At 47.1% G+C, this 13,493-nt stretch overlaps 1 protein-coding gene across 3 annotated transcripts in view; it reads left to right on the top strand.

Moving 5' to 3' along the window:
- The window catches only part of brpf1 (bromodomain and PHD finger containing, 1), a 15,479-nt gene extending 5,623 nt beyond the window's left edge, over window positions 1-9,856 (top strand). Inside the window, exons 5-16 of one of the 3 annotated variants that reach the window (XM_014134811.3) lie at window positions 636-1,153; window positions 1,247-1,445; window positions 1,831-1,962; window positions 2,102-2,230; window positions 2,325-2,706; window positions 2,854-3,156; window positions 3,335-3,604; window positions 4,032-4,179; window positions 4,307-4,440; window positions 6,013-6,128; window positions 6,303-6,457; window positions 6,964-9,856. In XM_014134811.3, the coding sequence (XP_013990286.1) occupies window positions 636-1,153; window positions 1,247-1,445; window positions 1,831-1,962; window positions 2,102-2,230; window positions 2,325-2,706; window positions 2,854-3,156; window positions 3,335-3,604; window positions 4,032-4,179; window positions 4,307-4,440; window positions 6,013-6,128; window positions 6,303-6,457; window positions 6,964-7,147 (2,670 nt within the window). In that variant the 3' untranslated portion in view covers window positions 7,148-9,856. Of the gene's footprint in view, window positions 1-635; window positions 1,154-1,246; window positions 1,488-1,830; window positions 1,963-2,101; window positions 2,231-2,324; window positions 2,707-2,853; window positions 3,157-3,334; window positions 3,605-4,031; window positions 4,180-4,306; window positions 4,441-6,012; window positions 6,129-6,302; window positions 6,458-6,963 lie in introns of all 3 variants that reach the window. The other 2 variants (XM_014134810.3, XM_014134808.3) reach the window with 2 other exon arrangements.
- Window positions 9,857-13,493: the final 3,637 nt, after the last annotated feature.

The following is a 13,493-nucleotide window of genomic DNA, read 5'->3' as shown; positions in this document are numbered from 1 at the left end:
GTGTGAGGGTAGGGGTGTGTGAGTGTGTGTGTGAGGGTAGGGGTGTGTGAGTGTGTGTGTGAGGGTAGGGGTGTGTGAGGGTAGGGGTGTGTGTGTGTGTGTGTGTAGGTGTGTGTGTGTGTGTGTGTGTGTGTGTGTGTGTGTGTGTGTGTGAGGGTAGGGGTGTGTGTGTGAGGTTAGGGGTGTGTGTGTGAGGGTAGGGGTGTGTGTGTGAGGGTAGGGGTGTGTGTGTGAGGGTAGGGGGGTGTGTGTGTGAGGGTAGGGGGGTGTGAGGGTAGGGGGGTGTGTGTGTGAGGGTAGGGGGGGTGTGTGTGTGAGGGTACGGGGTGTGTGTGTGAGGGTACGGGGTGTGTGTGTGAGGGTACGGGTGTGTGTGTGAGGGTAGGGGTGTGTGTGTGAGGGTAGGGGTGTGTGTGTGAGGGTAGGGGTGTGTGTGTGAGGGTAGGTGTGTGTGTGTGTGTGTGAGGGTAGGGGTGTGTGTGTGAGGGTAGGGGTGTGTGTGTGCATGCTGTGCTTGAATGTATTGACATAGTTTTGATGCTGTGCATGTCTCTAGTCTGTCCTGTTGTCAGTCCTGTTGCAATGAATGTGGCTGATCTCCTCACCCCTTTCTCCCTCTCCTTCTCTCTCCCCAGGTGTGTTTTGCCAACACAGTCTTCCTGGAGCCCATCGACAGCATCGAGCACATCCCCCCGGCGCGCTGGAAGCTCACCTGCTACATCTGCAAGCAGCGCGGCTCAGGGGCCTGCATTCAGTGCCACAAGGCCAACTGCTACACAGCCTTCCACGTGACCTGTGCCCAGCAGGCCGGCCTCTACATGAAGATGGAGCCCGTCAGGGAGACCAGCGCCAACGGCACCTCCTTCAGCGTCCGCAAGACCGCCTACTGCGACATCCACACCCCTCCCGGCTTAGCACGCCCCCTAGGAGGGGTGGGAGGGGCTAGCATGGGCTCCTCCCACAGTGAGGGCGAGCTGGAGGAGGACGATGAACCCAGTATAGGTCACGATGACGACACCAAGGGCTGGAGCTCAGAGCGGGCAAAGAGGGCCAAGGCCAAGTCCAGACTGAAGATGAAGAGAGCCAGGAAGATACTGGCTGAGAAGAGGAATGCAGCGCCCGTAGTGTCTGTGCCCTGTATACCCCCACACAGGTACTCACTTACTCACACATACTCACTGCAGACACAAAGGCATACCGATTCAGTCTCTTCAGTCCTACCATCTCCCTGTGTGTTCCTCCCCAGGCTCAGTAAGATCACCAGTAACCTGACAGTGCCCAGGAAGAGCCAGTTCATGCAGCGACTGCACAGTTACTGGACCCTGAAGAGGCAGAGCCGGAATGGTGTCCCTCTGCTGCGGCGGCTCCAGACCCACCTGCAGTCACAGCGCAACACGGAGCAGCTACAGCCACAGCCGCAGGCGCCACAGTCGCAGGTTCCCACGGTAACCACCACACAGTCTCTGTCTGGTGTTGTTATCACAGCGGTAGGGAGAATACTACTAGAAGCTCTGCATGTGTTTGGACTGAAGTGTGCCGGCTTTTCAGAGACAGAAGGAAAGAGTGTGCTCTGGTTGCATTGTCTCAGGCGATTGCCTTGTTTGATTCTGCTGTGATGTAGTGGCTGTGGTGCTGCTTCCTGATTTAACTATGTATGCAGGCTTACTGGTGTGTAACACTGCCAAACTAACCAGTTTGTGTGTGTTTATTGTGTGTGTGTGTGTGTGTGTGTGTGTGTGTGTGTGTGTGTGTGTGTGTGTGTGTGTGTGTGTGTGTGTGTGTGTGTGTGTGTGTGTGTGTGTGTGTGTGTGTGTGTGTGTGGGGCCCCAGAGGGACAGTGAGGAAAATAACTTGGCTCTGAAGGAGCAGCTGAAAGCATGGCAGAGACTGAGACATGACCTGGAGAGAGCCAGACTACTGGTGGAGCTCATTCGTAAGAGAGAGAAACTCAAGAGAGAGACGGTGAGACAGACGTGCACACTCCTCACATCCTTACTTCATGCACACGTTTGTATATTGGCACGTGAACACACACTTGACATCTGTCCGTTTGCACAGTGAGCAGGTGTGCGGACACACGTTGATCTGTCTGTGTGTTCAGATCAAGGTGCAGCAGATGGCGCTAGAGATGCAGCTGAGTCCCTTCCTGGTCCTGCTGAGGAACACCCTGGAACAGCTACAGGACAGAGACACCAGCAACTTCTTCACTGAGCCTGTCCCCCTGGCCGAGGTAACTCACACACACACACACTCTCACACCCCTTTGTGTTACCTCACACATACTGTGGCCGGTGGGGTTTAACCCCTAACCTCTCTCTCCTCAGGTGCCAGACTACCTGGACCACATCGAGAGGCCAATGGACTTCCAGACCATGTGGAACCTACTAGAGGCTCACCGCTACCTCAGCTTCGAAGCCTTTGAGGCAGACTTCGGCCTCATTGTCAACAATTGCCTCAAATACAACGCCAAGGACACAGTGTTCTACCGCGCTGCTCTGCGCCTCCGGGAGATGGGTGGGGCCGTGATCAGGACTGCCCGCAGACAGGCAGAGCGAATCGGCTTGGACTATGACACAGGTATGCACCTCCCTCGAGAGCCCAGCCCGGACAGCCAACGTGACAGAGAGAGAGACCGAGAGAGGGACAGGGACCAGGAACAAGAGAGGGACGGAGACGGAGATAGGCCGCTGTCTTCCAATGAGGATGGTGAGTGGCTTAGAGTCCTGTATTATCACCAGATGTTCTACTCCCGCCTTCTCCTTTTCTTAAAGTTGTACTCTTCCACATAAGTTATTATGTTGCTGTATAGCCGTGTGGGATTCTGTAGTTGTTAAATTTCTCTCTGTCCCTTAGACCTGCTCTTACCAGAGAACCGGCGGCGGCTGCCATTGGAGGAGCAGCTGTGTTTCCTTCAGGCGCGCTTTGATGAGGTCAGCTCAGGGAAGCACAGCATTGGTCGGTCGCGGCGTGCCAAAGCCCTGAGGAAAGAAATGACGGTCATCAAGAGGAAACTTGCCCACCAGAGAGAGGGAGGCTCGGGCATGGGGGGCAGGGACTCAGGGGGGGACAGGGGACCATCCCTCCCCCATCACCCCTCATCCACGGGACGCCACGACGAGGGGGAAGAGAGCAGCAGTCAGGAGATCAGTGGCAAGGGTGAGACTGAGGGGATATCTAAACTAAGCTCAGTGTACACGCTCCAGAATTTATTTACAAATTGATCTCACATAGGCTTAGCAATACTTATCATGTCTAACTCTCATTATGTTAGATTTATGAAATAACATTTTCAGTCTCTGTCTCCCTGCTTCTCCCTCCTCCTCTCTCTCTGCAGATTTAAGTGCATCGTCCTCGGCTCTAGCTCCAGAGGTGGGACGTCGTACCTCTGTCCTCTTCTCCAAGAAGAACCCCAAAATGGCCGGACCCCCCAAGAGGCCGGGCCGTCCCCCTAAGAACAGGGATGCGGGACACGGAGGGGCAGGGGTGAACCCCAGTCCAATAGGTCCCCCTCAGCTGGCCCTCTTGTCTCCCCCTCGGCAGAGGAAGCGACCCCACAGCAGCTCCAGCTCTGAGAGCGACAGTGATATCGACAACCTCCTCCCGAGTAAGACACACACACGCACAATCAAACCAATCACATACACAATCACACTAGGCCTGTACAACATTATTACATTGTCATTACTCTTATCTTTTAACGGTTACGACTCTTTAAGGTCAGTCTAGTAACTGTAATGACTCTCTAAGGTCAGTCTAGTAACTAACGGTTATGACTCTCTAAGGTCAGTCTAGTAACTAACGGTTATGACTCTCTAAGGTCAGTCTAGTAACTAACGGTTATGACTCTCTAAGGTCAGTCTAGTAACTAACGGTTATGACTCTCTAAGGTCAGTCTAGTAACTGTAACGGTTATGACTCTCTAAGGTCAGTCTAGTAACTAACGGTTATGACTCTCTAAGGTCAGTCTAGTAACTGTAACGACTCTCTAAGGTCAGTCTAGTAACTGTAACGGTTATGACGTTATCTGCTAGGCCTGCCCACTAACGGTTTTGGCGGGGCCAACCAGCCGGTGACGGAGAGTTTTCGGGTGTACAGGAACGAGAGGAGCCTTCCTCGATCCAGCTCTGACTCTGAATCCACCACCAGCAGCAGCAGTAGTGCTGCCTCTGACAGAACCAGGTAATCATAGACACACACTGTGGTATTTATACACAGCCACATAGTCAAACACAACTGCACTGTCTATGATGCACACATTTGGTTTAGGATGAATGAATGACTCTCTTTTTGTCTTTCTCTCTCTCAGTACCACTCCGTCTAAGCAGGGCCGGGGGAAGCAGTCGTTCTCTCGTTCAGCCTTCCAGGAGGACAGCAGTGAGGAGACATCAGGGACAGAGAACGACTCCTACTCTGTGGGAGGGTCACGCAGCGTCTCACACTGTGTGTACCACACATACACACACATACATGCATTGGCATGCATGCACTTATCTGTCTTCGTCAATCTCATCTATCGTGCCACCTCTACCTCTCATTTTCCCAAAGTGTGTGTGTTTAGGAGGTATACACAGTGCCTTCGGAAAGAATTCAGACCCCCTGACTTTTTCCACATTTTGTTAGGTTACAGCCTTATTCTAAAATTGTAAATAATTTTTTCCCTCATCAATTTACACACAATAACCCATAATGACGAAGCAAAAACAGGAATTGAAATATCACATTTGCATAAGTATTCAGACCCTTTACTCAGTACTTTATTGAAGCACCTTTGGCAGCGATTACAGCCTCGAGTATGATTCTGCAAGCTTGACACACCTGTATTTGAGGAGTTTCTCCCACTCTTCTCTGCAGATCCTTTCAAACTCTGTCAGGTTGGATGTGGAGTGTCGCTGCACAGCTATTTTCAGGTCTCTCCAGAGATGTTCGATCAGGTTCAAGTCCGGGCTCTGGCTGGCCCACTCACGGACATTCAGAGACTTGATCCGAAGCCACTCCTGCGTTGTCTTGGCTGTGTGCTTAGGTTCATTGTCCTGTTGGAAGGTGAACCTTCGCTCCAGTCTGAGGTCCTGAGCGCTTTGGGGCAGCATGATGCTGCCACCACCATGCTTCACCATAGGGATGGTGCCAGGTTTCCTCCAGACGTGACGCTTGGCATTCAGGCCAAAGAGTTCAATCTTGGTTTCATCAAACTAGAGAATCTTTTTATCATGGTCCGAGAGTCCTTTAGGTGCCTTTGGCAAACTCCAAGCGGGCTGTCATGTGACTTTTACTGAGGAGTGGCTACCGTCTGGCCACACTACCATAAAGGGAGGACTTGTGGAGTGCTGCAGAGATGGTTGTCCTTCTGGAAGTTTCTTCCATTTCCTCAGAGGAACTGAGCTCTGTCAGAGTGACCATCGGGTTCTTGGTCACCTCCCTGACTAAGGCCCTTCTCTCCCGATTGCTCAGTTTGGCCGGGTGGCCAGCTCTAGTAAGAGTCTTGGTGGTTCCAAACTTCTTCCATTTAAGAATGATGCAGGCCACTGTGTTCTTGGGAACCTTCAATGCTTCAGAAATGTTTTGGTACCCTTCCCCAGATATGTTCCTTCGACACAATCCTGTCTCGGAGCTCTACGTAAAATTCCTTCAACCTCTTGGCTTGGTTTTTGCTCTGCCGTGCACTGTGGGACCTTATATAGACAGGTGTGTGCCTTTCCAAATCATGTCAAATCAATTTAATTTACCACAGGTGGACTCCAATCAAGTTGTAGAAATCTCAACAATGATCAATGGAAACAGGATGCACCTGAGCTCAATTTCGAGTCTCATAGCAAAGGGTCTGAATACTTTTGTAAATAAGGTATTTCAGTTTATTATTTTTTAAATTAGCAAAAATGTCTAAACATGTTTTCGATTTGTCATAACGGGCTATTGTGTGTAGATTTTCAAATAAGGCTAATGTAACAAAATGTGGGAAAAGTCAAGGGATCTGCATAGTTTCCGTGATTCTGATGTATTGGGTGTTTCTCTCAGTAGGGTGGGGCCGGGGCCGATCAGGTTGTAGGACGCCATCAGATGACTACTCTTCCCTTGATGCTCTGGACCTTGTGTGGGCCAAGTGTAGAGGCTATCCTTCATACCCTGCTTTGGTAATCCAGCCATGGATGTACACACACAAACACACATATTAGGATAAACTATGGTTGAAATTTCCATTCGGCTACAAGTTGCTAGTATCTCATGCCAACCAATACCATGAAACTTAAAACTATTGTATTTACTTGTCCTGTACCCTCCCTCTAACCCTTCCCCTCCCCCTGTAGATCATAGATCCTAAAATGCCCAGTGAGGGGGTATTCCACAGAGGGGTTCCTATCCCCGTGCCCCCTCTGGAGGTCCTGAAGCTGGGGGAGCAGATGACCCAAGAGGCCCGGGAACACCTCTTCCTGGTACTCTTTTTCGACAACAAGAGAACCTGGTCAGTACACTGTCTGTCTCTCTCTCAGTCCTCTGTGTTTGTCTTTCTCTGCCCCTCGCTCTCTCTTCCCCCGCTCTCTTCTTTCTTTCCTCCCTCTCTCTCTCTTCTCTCTGTCTTTGTTCTCACTCATTTTCCCCCTTCTCTCTCCCATGTGAACCTCTGTCCCTCTCTGTAGCAGCAAACCTCATTCTGTAGTCAACAATGTGCAGCTCAGCAGCATTAAATCATTTCAAAAGGCTGTCTGCACGTAGTACAAGAGCAAAGGATGTTTTTTTTTACATAGAAATGCAAGAAAGCAAAAAAAAATATCCATCTCTCGCTAGCAGAAGTGGGTCAGGAGTGATTGAAGATGTCGCTTTGAGAGAGAACAAAGAGAGAAAATACACTTTGTTTTAGGTCACAACACACGACACAACACACAGCAGTTAGTGCTGCGGTGTGGGTGGATAATTATCTACCTGTGAGACAGTGTTTCTAACCCTGTGTGTGTGTGTGTGTGTCTGAAGGCAGTGGCTGCCGCGTTCTAAGCTGGTTCCTCTGGGGGTGGACCGGGAGCTGGACAAGGAGAAGATGCTGGAGGGAAGGAAGTCCAACATCCGCAAGTCAGTGCAGGTGGCCTACCACCGCGCCATGCAGCATCGTAACAAGGTCCAGGGAGACCCCAGCAGCGACACCAGCGACAGCGACTGAGCACTCGCACACATATGCACGGGCTGCACACTCACACAGATATGCCCAACACACAGACACACACGCACACGTCTTTGCTGGCCTCCCCAGGTATTGATAGGGTATTGGTTTCAGATCTGTGGGTTTTGATCTACCCTGTGGCCTTGGAGAGCCTAGCACTCAGCACAATATGCCAGTAATACCTATTGGAAAGCACATGCAACACTCTCTTTCCACACACACACACACACACACACACACACACACACACACACACACACACACACACACACACACACACACACACACGTTTTTGGCACACACAGTGGTATTTAATCTGAGATGTAAAATATGTATTTAAGAGAATTGAAACAAAAAGGGTATTAAGAAAAAAAAATATTCCCAGAATCATGATTGGGAATTGTCCTTGTATATGGTTGATATGAGTGTTTACCAGCGACTGAAGAACATGGGCTGCAGAAGGTCGCATCACACAGATATGCACACACACACACACATACATATATATGTATACATACACACACACACACAGTTGAAGTCGGAAGTTTACATACACTTAGGTTGGAGTCATTAAAACTTGTTATTCAACCACTACACACATTTCTTGTTAATTAACAAACTGTAGTTTTGGCAAGTCAGTTAGGACATCTACTTTGTGCATGACACAAGTAATTTTTCCAACAATTGTTTACAGACAGATTATTTCACTTATAATTCACTGTATCACAATTCCAGTGGGTCAGAAGTTTACATACACTAAGTTGACTGGGCCTTTTAAACAGCTTGGAAAATACCAGAAAATGATGTCATGGCTTTAGAAGCTTCTGATAGGCTAATTGACATCATTTGAGTCAATTGGAGGTGTACCTGTGGATGTATTCCAAGGCCTACCTTCAAACTCAGCACCTCTTTGCTTGATATCATGGGAAAATCAAAAGAAATCAGCCAAGACCTCAAAAGAATTGTAGACCTCCACAAGTCTGGTTCGTCCTTGGGAGCAATTTCCAAACGCCTGAAGGTACCACGTTCATCTGTACAAACAATAGTACGCAAGTATAAACACCATGGGACCCCGCAGCTGTCATACCGCTCAGGAAGGAGACGCATTCTGTCTCCTAGAGATGAACGTACTTTGGTGCTAAAAGTGCAAATCAATCCCAGAACAACAGCAAAGGACCTTGTGAAGATGCTGGAGTAAACAGGTACAAAAGTATCTATATCCACAGTAAAACGATTCCTATATCGACATAACCTGAAAGGCCGCTCAGCAAGGAAGAAGCCACTGCTCCAAAACCGCCATAAAAAAGCCAGACTACGGTTTGCAACTGCACATGGGGACAAAGATCGTACTTTTTGGAGAAATGTCCTCTGGTCTGATGAAACAAAAATAGAACTAACATAATGACCATCAATATGTTTGGAGGAAAAAGGGGGAGGCTTGCAAGCCGAAGAACACCATCCCAACCGTGAAGCACGGGGGGTGGCAGCATCCTGTTGTGGGGGTGCTTTGGTGCAGGAGGGAATGGTGCACTTCACAAAATAGATGGCATCGTGAGGTGGGAAAATCATGTGGAAATATTTAGGCAACATCTCAAGACATCAGTCAGGAAGTTACAGCTTGGTTGCAAATGGGTCTTCCAAATGGACAATGACCCCAAGCATACTTCCAAAGTTGTGGCAAAATGGCTTAAGGACAACAAAGTCAAGGTATTGGAGCGGCCATCACAAACCCTGACCTCAATCCTATAGAACATTTGTGGGCAGAACTGAAAAAGCGTGTGTTCTGAGCAAGGAGGCTTACAAACTTGTCTCAGTTACCCCAGCTCTTTCAGGAGGAATGGGCCAAAATTCACCCAACTTATTGTGGCAAGCTTGTGGAAGGCTACCTTAAATGTTTGACCCAAGTTAAGCAATTTTAAAGGCAATGCTACCAAATACTGAGTGTATGTGAACTTCTTACCCACTGAGAATGTGATGAAATAAATAAAAGCTGAAATAAATCATTCTCTCTACTATTATTCTGACATTTCACATTCTTAAAATAAAGTGGTGATCCTAACTGACCTAAGAAAGGGAATTTTTACTAGGATTAAATGTCAGGAATTGTGAAAAACTGAGTTTAAATGTATTTGGCAAAGGTGTATGTAAACTTCCGACTTCAACTGTACATTCAAACAGGGCAATGCATATGCACACACACACATCCACACACCCTATGGTGTGCACTTAAGGTTCCATAGTATCACTGGTCCAACACCCTCTCTACACAACTCCCTCTGCCCGCCCCCTCGGATCCCCGTGTTCAATCACGGCTTAGTGGAGCACGGGGTCAGCTGGCATGGCCAATCGACTGTAAGCAAAGCAACTTCCTCTGTTATTTATTCCGTACATTTACATTTTCCGTCTCTCAAGGACCTCCAGTCTTCTTCTCTCTACTAGTCTGACGGACTGTCTCCACAACATTGCATTGTGCAGTCGTTTCCTCTACTCTTCCGTATGTGTTTATTTTGTTTCTTTAGTTACGTCTCTTTTTGTTCTTGTCTGTTTGTACTATTCTGGCCGCTGGCGAATAATGAAGACTCATGTAAATGTGATGAGAAACACACGCCAGCCTCACTGTCTCTTCTAGTCTCGGGCCAATGGCTTTAGAACTTTTTATATATACAGATTACATAAAATAGAAGTTTAATAAAATAATTGAGTTTTGTACACCTTGGTCCTGATCAGCTCTCTTTTGCCTGTGTTTGTGCATCTGTGTTTTTCTGTGTATGTGTGTGTACAACATTGCTGCCTTTCCCTGTTAAATTCAAAGGTTCTCTCATTCAAAATATTTTTGCAGATATGATATCTAATCACACTGAATTACATGAGTACATACAGCAGGGCCTGGACTTTTTTACATTTACATTTAAGACATTTAGCAGACGCTCTTAATCCAGAGCGACTTTTGCGCAACCTTCATTACCCAGTTGTAAGAAGGAAGTTATGTGTAATACCCCTGTATGTTCTAAGGAAGCCCTGTTCTGCCTTTCAACCAGGATGAATCATGAGTAACTGTATTTTGTTACCACCGTAACTGGGAGAAAAGGCTCAATATCAGTATAACCTTATCTATATATTTCCCGTATATCTGACATTTTATCAGATATAAGGAGTAGACATGCTCCAGATACGCATGTTCCTAATTTCATATGGAGCTAGGATATTCTCCGTAATGGGACAGTTTTTACATGCATCCAATCCGGACCTCAGGAATCTTCTAGCTACCATATCAATCCAGGGATATACAGTTGAACTCGGAAGTTTGCATACACTTAGGTTGGAGTCATTAATACTTGTTATTCAACCACTCCACAAATTTCTTGTTAACAAACAATAGTTTTGGCAAGGTGGTTAGGACAACTACTTTGTGCATGACACGTCATTTTTCCAACAATTGTTTATAGACAGATTATTTCACAAATAATTCACTGTATCACAATTCCAGTTGGTCAGAAGTTTACATGCAGAAGTTGACTGTTCCTTTAAACAGATTGGAAAATTCCAGAAAATGATGTCATGGCTTCTGATAGGCTAATTGACATCATTTGAGTCAATTGGAGGTGTACCTATGGATGTATTTCGAGGCCTACCTTCAAACTCAGTGCCTCTTTGCTTGACATCATGGGAAAATCAAAAGAAATCAGCCAATATCTCAGAAAAACAATTGTAGACTTCCACAAGTCTGGTTCGTCCTTGGGAGCAATTTCCAAATACCTGAAGGTACCACATTCATCTGTACAAACAATAGTACGCAAGTATAAACACCATGGGACCACACAGCCGTCATACCGCTCAGGAAGGAGACGCGTTCTGTCTCCTAGAGATGAATGTACTTTGGTGTGAAAAGTGCAAACCAATCCCAGAACAACAGCAAAGGACCTTGTGAAAATGCTGGAGGAAACAAGTACAAAAGTATCTATATCCACAGTAAAACAAGTCCTATATTGACAAAACCTGAAAGGCCGCTCAGCAAGGAAGAAGCCGCTGCTCTAAATCCGTCACAACAAAAGCCAGACTACGGTTTGCAACTGCACATGGGGACAAAGATCGTAATTTTTGGAGAAATGTCCTCTGGTCTGATGAAACAAAAATAGAACTGTTTAGCCATAATGACCATTGTTATGGTTGGAGGAAAAAAGGGGAGGCTTGCAAGCCATAGAACACCATCCCAACCGTGAAGCACGGGGGGTGGCAGCATCCTGTTGTGGGGGTGCTTTGGTGCAGGAGGGACTGGTGCACTTCACAAAATAGATGGCTTCATGAGGTGGGAAAATCATGTGGATATATTGAAGCAACATCTCAAGACATCAGTCAGGAAGTTACAGCTTGGTCGCAAATGGGTCTTCCAAATGGACAATGATCCCAAGCATACTGCCAAAGTTGTGGCAAAATGGCTTAAGGACAACAAAGTCAAGGTATTGGAGTGGCCATCACAAAACCCTGACCTCAACCCTTTAGAACATTTGTGGGCAGAACTGAAAAGTATGTGCGAGCAAGGAGGCCTACAAACCTGACTCAGTTACACCAGCTCTGTCAGGAGGAATGGGCCAAAATTCACCCAACCTATTTTATTTATTTCACCTTTATTTAACCAGGTAGGCAAGTTGAGAACAAGTTCTCATTTACAATTGCGACCTGGCCAAGATAAAGCAAAGCAGTTCGACAACATACAAAAACACAGAGTTACACATGGAGTAAAACAAGATACAATCAATGATACAGTAGAAAAAATAAGACTATATACAATGTGAGCAAATGATGTGAGATAAGCGAGGTAAAGGCAAAAAAGGCCATGGTGGCAGAGTAAATACAGTATAGCAAGTAAAACACTGGAATGGTAGATTTGTTATTTGAAGAAAGTTCAAAGTTAAAATATAAATAATATGGTGCAAAGGAGCAAAATAAATAAAATAAATAAATACAGTAGGGGAAGAGGTAGTAGTTTGGGCTAAATTATAGATGGGCTATGTACAGGTGCAGTGATCTGGGAGCTGCTCTGACAGCTGGTGCTTAAAGCTAGTGAGGGAGATAAGTATTTCCAGTTTCAGAGATTTTTGTAGTTCGTTCCAGTCATTGGCAGCAGAGAACTGGAAGGAGAGACGACCAAAGGAGGAGTTGGCTTTAGGGGTGACCAGAGAGATATACCTGCTGGAGCGCGTGCTACAGGTGGGTGCTGCTATGGTGACCAGTGAGCGGAGATAAGGGGGGACTTTACCTAGCAGGGTCTTGTAGATGACCTGGAGCCAATGTGTTTGGCGACGATTATGAAGCGAAGGCCAGCCAACGAGAGCGTACAGGTCGCAGTGGTGGGTAGTATATGGGGCTTTGGTGACAAAACGGATGGCACTGTGATAGACTGCATCCAGCTTGTTGAGTAAGGTATTGGAGGCTATTTTGTAAATGACATCGCCGAAGTCGAGGATTGGTAGGATGATCGGTTTTACGAGGGTATGTTTGGCAGTATGAGTGAAGGATGCTTTGTTGCGAAATAGGAAGCCAATTCTAGATTTAACTTTGGATTGGAGATGATTGATGTGAGGAAGGAGAGTTTACAGTCTAACCAGACACCTAGGTATTTGTAGTTGTCCACAAATTCTAAGTCAGAACCGTCCAGAGAAGTGATGCTGGACAGACGGGCAGGTGCAGACAGCGATCGGTTGAAGAGCATGCATTTAGTTTTACTTGTATTTAGGAGCAGTTGGAGACCACGGAAGGAGAGTTGTATGGCATTGAAGCTCGTCTGGAGGGTTGTTAACATAGTGTCCAAAGAAGGGCCAGAAGTATACAGAATGGTGTCGTCTGCGTAGAGGTGGATCAGAGATTCACCAGCAGCAAGAGCGACATCATTGATGTATACAGAGAAAAGAGTTGGCCCAAGAATTGAACCCTGTGGTACCCCCATAGAGACTGCCAGAGATCCGGACAGCAGGCCCTCCGATTTGACACCCTGAACTCTATCAGAGAAGTAGTTGGTGAACCAGGCAACGCAATCGTTTGAGAAACCAAGGCTACTGAGTCTGCCGATGAGGATGTGGTGATTAACAGAGTCAAAAGCTTTGGCCAGGTCAATGAATACGGCAGCACAGTATTGTTTCTTATCGATGGCGGTTACGATGTCGTTTAGGACCTTGAGTGTGGCTGAGGTGCACCCATGACCAGCTCTGAAACCAGATTGCATAGCGGAGAGGGTGCGGTGGGATTCGAAATGGTCGGTAATCTGTTTGTTGACTTGGCTTTCGAAGACCTTAGAAAGGCAGGGTAGGATGGATATAGGTCTGTAGCAATTTGGGTCAAGAGTGTCACC

The sequence above is a fragment of the Salmo salar genome, chromosome 13 (assembly GCF_965601325.2).
Source record: "Salmo salar chromosome 13, fSalSal1, whole genome shotgun sequence".
Lineage (NCBI taxonomy): Eukaryota > Metazoa > Chordata > Actinopteri > Salmoniformes > Salmonidae > Salmo > Salmo salar.
Note: the sequence above shows the minus strand (reverse complement) of the source record. Positions and strands in the feature narration are given on the sequence as shown.